General features: G+C 22.0%; 2 protein-coding genes across 3 annotated transcripts; one reads left to right on the top strand and one right to left on the bottom strand.

Annotated features, from left to right (window-relative positions):
• Positions 1–350: 350 nt before the first annotated feature.
• On the top strand, positions 351–1,191 carry LOC107996729 (ribonuclease H2 subunit C). The gene is made up of 3 exons (XM_017054909.3): positions 351–554; positions 739–971; positions 1,063–1,191. The coding sequence occupies exons 1-3, from the start codon at positions 410–412 to the stop codon at positions 1,081–1,083; spliced, it is 399 nt and encodes a 132-aa protein (XP_016910398.1). The 5' UTR covers positions 351–409; the 3' UTR covers positions 1,084–1,191.
• An 828-nt stretch (positions 1,192–2,019) lies between these two features.
• On the bottom strand, positions 2,020–5,865 carry LOC107996912 (transmembrane channel-like protein 7). Of its 2 annotated transcripts, none has more exons than XM_028666241.2 (4): positions 5,432–5,865; positions 4,985–5,211; positions 4,680–4,921; positions 2,020–4,600 (listed from the first exon to the last, which is right to left on the bottom strand). In XM_028666241.2, exons 2-4 carry the CDS (start codon positions 5,160–5,162, stop codon positions 2,708–2,710), a joined length of 2,313 nt encoding a protein of 770 aa, XP_028522042.1. In that variant the 5' UTR covers positions 5,163–5,211; positions 5,432–5,865; the 3' UTR covers positions 2,020–2,707. The 2 variants fall into 2 exon arrangements, with proteins under 2 accessions (XP_028522042.1, XP_061927084.1); XM_062071100.1 differs by having other exon boundaries at positions 5,298–5,609.
• Between the last annotated feature and the right edge of the window lie 114 nt (positions 5,866–5,979).

Here is a 5,979-nt window from a genome sequence, read left to right as displayed (position 1 = left end):
TCGCAGGACGATAGTAAATTTTCCTCCCCACTTCGTTTGTTTCAGTAAAGGTGGGGACCATCCCCACTATACACGATTGATCACATATCTATACATAATTTCAAAAGATATATATTTTGTATTTATATATCTTTTTATATTGATATTTTATATTTTATTAAATTGCATAATATTTAATTAATTCTAAACTATTCTTTTCTTTTATTTTATTAATAAATAAATATTAAAACACTTAATAATTTTATAGCAAATTAATTATTTGATGATATTTATTTAAGATTATTAATTATAAAGTTTAAATGATAAATACATTTTAAAAAATATAAACTATATTTTAATTAATAGATAAAATAACTGTAACGATTGAATTCATTCCCGCCTAAATAAAACGCGGTACTTCCGTTTAAATATGGCTATTCGTTTACACATGAATCACGATTTATCCGAAGAAAAACAAAAGGTATTGCATTTAATGCCATGTAAAATTTATGGTGATGAATTTGCAAATGTTTCCTCTTATTTTACACCTTACATTCATAAAGTGGATAACGAATGTAAGTTCATTAAATTTGAATCTATAGTCAATAAATATATATGTTTATGTATATTTTTCATAGAAAATATTACTTTAATTATATTAATAAAATATTTATATAAGATTATACAAGATAAAATATAAGATAATTAAAATAATAAAAAGATAATAAAGATAATTAAAATAAAGATCTTTCTACATAGATTATAATTCTTCATTTCGTGGATATCCACTTCAAGGAAAAAAGATAACAATACCCTTTGGATATAAAGGTATTATATTTTTTGAACGCCAAAAAACAGACATAGAAAATATAGAACGTAATTTATATTTAACGGGAACATTTTCACATTTTACTTATTGGAATTATGATAAATTACCATCTAAAAATGATGCTTTAAGAGCTGCAATAGATTGGATTGATATCGCTGAAGCAGTAAGTTATTTTATGTAAATAAAAAATAAAAGTTTTTTTTTATAATTGTAAAATATAATAAATATTTAATTAAAATATATTTTTTTCTTAGCTACATTCTACAGAATCATAACTGAAAACAAACTTGATATAATATAAAGAATTCTTATATATTTAATGAATTATAAAAATTATTCTATTTTAATGTATAGATAAAAATAAATATTTTATATATTTTGTATATGTTGTAGTTTATTAACCATATTTTATGAGCATATATTTTTTCATACGTAACAGATATTTTATTATCCCTTATTAATAGATAAATATCGCAAATGATTTAGTTTAAGTAGGAAAGCTGTTTCAGAAATGTGCAGTCTTTTATAAGATAAATAGTAAATTTATAATTTATTTCATTATCTTTATAAATATATAAAAATTGTAATGAAGATGAAAGCATTTGCTATTTTTTGTTAACACTAAAGATTTTTTTTTATTACATACATATACTACTTAGTATAATATATCATAGTATTTTTAATACTGTTCATAATGACATCAAAGAAATAGATTATGATTTATAACATAATAATCAATATAATATAATTCTTTATTAAAGTTAATATGACATTCATATATAGTTGTTTTTTTTTATGATCAATTTGTATAAAATTTATATAAAATGTTTTTGTAAATCATTTAATATATAATATATATTGGCAGTTTTAAAATAAATATTTGCAAGAAATACATGCATAATTCCTACAAAGGATTTTTTTATACATGCATATATATATATATATATATATATATATATATATATAAAACAATGGCAGTGTTACACAAAATTTTTTTAAAGTAAACAATAATTAATATTTAAAAATTATAAATATTCGCAATATCAGATATTTATATCAAAAGATTTTAAATAAAGTTTTGTAATAAAATATATATTATAAAATTATTCTTAGAATTATAAAGGTATAAACGAAAATTATTACTATAGAAATAAAATATTTTTTTAATAAAATTATCTGATTATTATTTACTTTGGTATATAAGTAATAAATCATTATAAAATGTGTTTTTATTATTAAGGATCATTTGATTAACCTACACAATCTATTTACAATCATATTTCTAATACCCAGCTAATCTAAAAATAGGTCCATCATATATCACTTTACTTTATTTTAGCAAAAGCACCCTAATGTTTATTTATAAAATTAAAAAGTAAATAATATCTTGTTTTCCTATAAAAAAAAATTGATTACATTATTTTATCTAAAATTTTATAAAAAACTATTTAAGAAAGAAAAAATATTCTTATATCTACTATTATACTGTATCTTAGCCTCTTCTACAATTATTAAAACTAGATGTACATAATAAATAATCTGTAATTCTTTCTACTATTGCACGGTTTTCATTTTGTACCCTGATTTTTAAGTATTATTTTTTAACACATTTAAAATTAAATATATTAAAAATTTAAATAATAATATTTAATAATAAATATAAAAACTTATTTTAGATATTTTTAAATTAAAAATTATATCTTAAACATCTTTTTCCTTCAATTCAATATTAAAAAAAAAAAATAAATCAAACTAGTTTTATTATTATTATGTAATAAATGCTAACAAAAAAGTATTTATTATATTAAATTGTATTAAATGTGATTATATTAAATATTTTTTTAAATCTGTGCGTTTTAGAGATTATGTAAAAATTTCAATGTTCATATATAATATTGATTATGAAAATGTGCCTAATTCATTTGCTTGTTCTTGATGATATTTATTCTGATCTTGTTGTTGTTTAATAAATGCACTCAATCTGTTAAGTAAAAATTGTTTATCATGACCTTCTAGTACTAATTGATTTTTTAAAACTGTTACCATATGTTTGTTTGCTATCGATACAGCATAATAATAATATAAAAGTAAAGTAAGAATAACAAAAGCTGGTACACCAAATCCAGCAGTACTAAGAAAATATAAGATAGATTGAAGCCAATCAGGAAATTCTGCAAATGTCACAATTAATAATGACCATACAGATCTAAAACCTCTAAATGGTCCACAAGATTTTGATGGTAGAATTTCAGCAATAGAATAACCAACTGGTATTGTAGATAAAATAAAAGAAATTAATAAAACCAACATAAAAAATGCATTTAATTTACTTGCTCTATAAACTTTACTTGAAGGAATACTGTTTACCAAACATGCAAACTTTTTTATATAAAATAACAAAAAAGTACCAATTATTGCAACTAATGGTAATAAAGGTGCAAAAAAGAAACCAAGCCAACAAACAGTTTGTAAATAAACAACATCTAACACATGCTTAGATAAATCAAATTCTTGTTCTCCGAAAAAACGTAATATTTTGTTTTCTGTATGTTTAGCTATTAGTGATCTAGGAAAATTGACAAAAAATGTCATGAAAAACTGAAGAGAAAGATCAGTGATATAGAGTTTGAAAAATTGTTGTCCTACAAATGTTTCCCAACACAAGGGTCGCCTATTAGCAGTATTAGTACACTCATTATCCATTACTTCTGTTACAATTAATCTATAAAATGAAGTGAGTAAAACAATCAAAGAAGAAAGTCGTAAAAAAACAGTTCGGAGAAGAGTTATGTTTATAACAAATGAAGGACTATAATTTTCTAAAGAAACTAAATATCGAAATAAAAATGGTATTGCAAGATTTAAAGCAACAATACATATATATGGAAGAAACTCGAAAAATAAGTGAGCAATTCTACTTAAAGATAAATACTGTAAGTCATATGTTTGATCGATTTGTGTTGAAATTTGATTGAAAGAAAATTCAAATATATAATAAATAAGCATACCACATCCACATAATACTGTTAAAACTATTAAATTAATAAATAAACGCATAAAAAATAATTTTGTTGTTTCTTCTCTTGTTCGATTTTGTCTTTCTTCTTCTAGTCTTTCAGCTTCTAAAAATGCTTTCATTTCATTATATAATGCTTTATGTTTTACTGCTGCAGATTTTTCATTATGTATACAATAATCCCAACCACCAAAAATTAAATTACAATATTGATAAAATTGGCCTTCATTTTCAATTACCCTCTGTTTGAAACTTTTAGCAGCTGATTTAACAATAGCTATTAAACTAAGAATAAATATACCAATAGTGGCAGAAATATAAGATAATGGTAAATTAAAAAATATGCCAGAAGTATCATAAGTTATATGACTATATACACCATAAAATAATAAAGTGTATTCTAAGATACCGATGTCTGTTATGCTATTACTTTCATGAGTTATATTCTGATATAATTCTGAACAGCAAGATATACTATTGCTATTATTAGAATTTATGCATAATTCTTCTTCTGGTATATCCAATAATATTGCAGGTAATATAATAAATGAAAACATAATTGTAAATAAAAGTACATTAAGATACATTAACCACTTGATAAATAAAAAGTATGCAACTATTCCCATGCCAAAATTTCCACCAATTGTTTTAAGACTATCATTCCATAATTCCATTTTTGAATATGTTTCCTTCATTCTAATACGAAATTGTTGCCAAGCTTTTCTTCGTTGCCATTTTAATTGTTCAAAACCTTGTAATCTTAATTTTGTAGCACTCTGAAACATATATATATATATATAAATATATAATTTTTAATAAATTGTTTTTTGTTTATTAATATTATCATAAATATACTTGTAATTGATTTTTCAATTGTATTTTTTGTGCCATGCATACAGGCATAGCTTTAATTTGCATAATTTCTTCCCAAGTACGTTCTTCATTAGATAAATTTTCAGATAAATCTGGTAACATAGAAACTGCTGCATCATGAATATTTGTTGACATACGTCTTGATGTTGTTGTACCACGAGATCTTGTACTAGTACGTCTTCTTAATGTTGTTTTTGTATCATTACGTATTCGTTTACCAGTTGCTATACAAAATATAAAATATACAGTACTTTCTACTATATATACATTTTATTATTATTACTTACCAACACGAGACTTTTTACTTGGAAGTAAAGTTGCAATATGAGAAGGATCTCTTTGTAATGCTTGTTGTAAATCTGCTTCAATAGCTGCAGGATAACTTTCTTGATAAAATTCAGCACCAGCCTCTTCCCAACCTTGTCCTCTATCACAAGCACGTTTTTTTCGTTCTCCTCCCGACATTTTCTTTTTATAAATAATTATAATATATATATGGAATTTCCTTCAAGACCTTAGATAAAAAAATAAAATAAAAATTATTTATATATCCTCTATTAGAATACTCGACATTTCTCAATTTATTATAAAAATATTTACAAATAATTTTTATTATTTTTATATACTTAGTTATTAATTATGATATATTTTTATAAATAAACTATAATTTTTAAACAAATTATATTAAAATACAATGTTAATAATAAGGTACATGTACGTTCGGTTATAAATACCTAATTATCATAAATATCTAAGATGAATCAATCAATCAAGTATCTTGTAAATGTGTCATTGCTTAATGGTAAATATCATTTTTTTATACTGATAGATAACAATATTCATGGAAAAAATAACACTTTTAACAGACAAAACATTGAACTTTATAACTTATCATTATATGACACATACATAGAGTGTGGTTGTAAACTGTGACGTAAGCTGCGCGAGAGATATTTAAACATTATATTAAATCAAACCAAAATTAAATTTAATATTCCAATATAATAAAATTTCTGATTTTTCCAAATGAATAAAATAAAATAAATATAATGATTTAATTGAAAAACGTACATCAACATTTTGTTTCCTTATATATTTAAACTCTTGTAATTTATAAGCGATTTATGGACCAGTCATGAATTATAAGGAATATAGAAGGTATTGCTCAAATTGCGGATAAAAAAATTGTAATTAAATAAATTTAAATTGTTTTTCTTTTTTATATATTTTCATATGTGTAGTAAAAATATTTAATTCTTTTTAATTGCAAACTAATTAATTG

This window comes from Apis cerana, linkage group LG2, assembly GCF_029169275.1.
Source record: "Apis cerana isolate GH-2021 linkage group LG2, AcerK_1.0, whole genome shotgun sequence".
Taxonomy (NCBI): domain Eukaryota; kingdom Metazoa; phylum Arthropoda; class Insecta; order Hymenoptera; family Apidae; genus Apis; species Apis cerana.
Note: the sequence above shows the minus strand (reverse complement) of the source record. Positions and strands in the feature narration are given on the sequence as shown.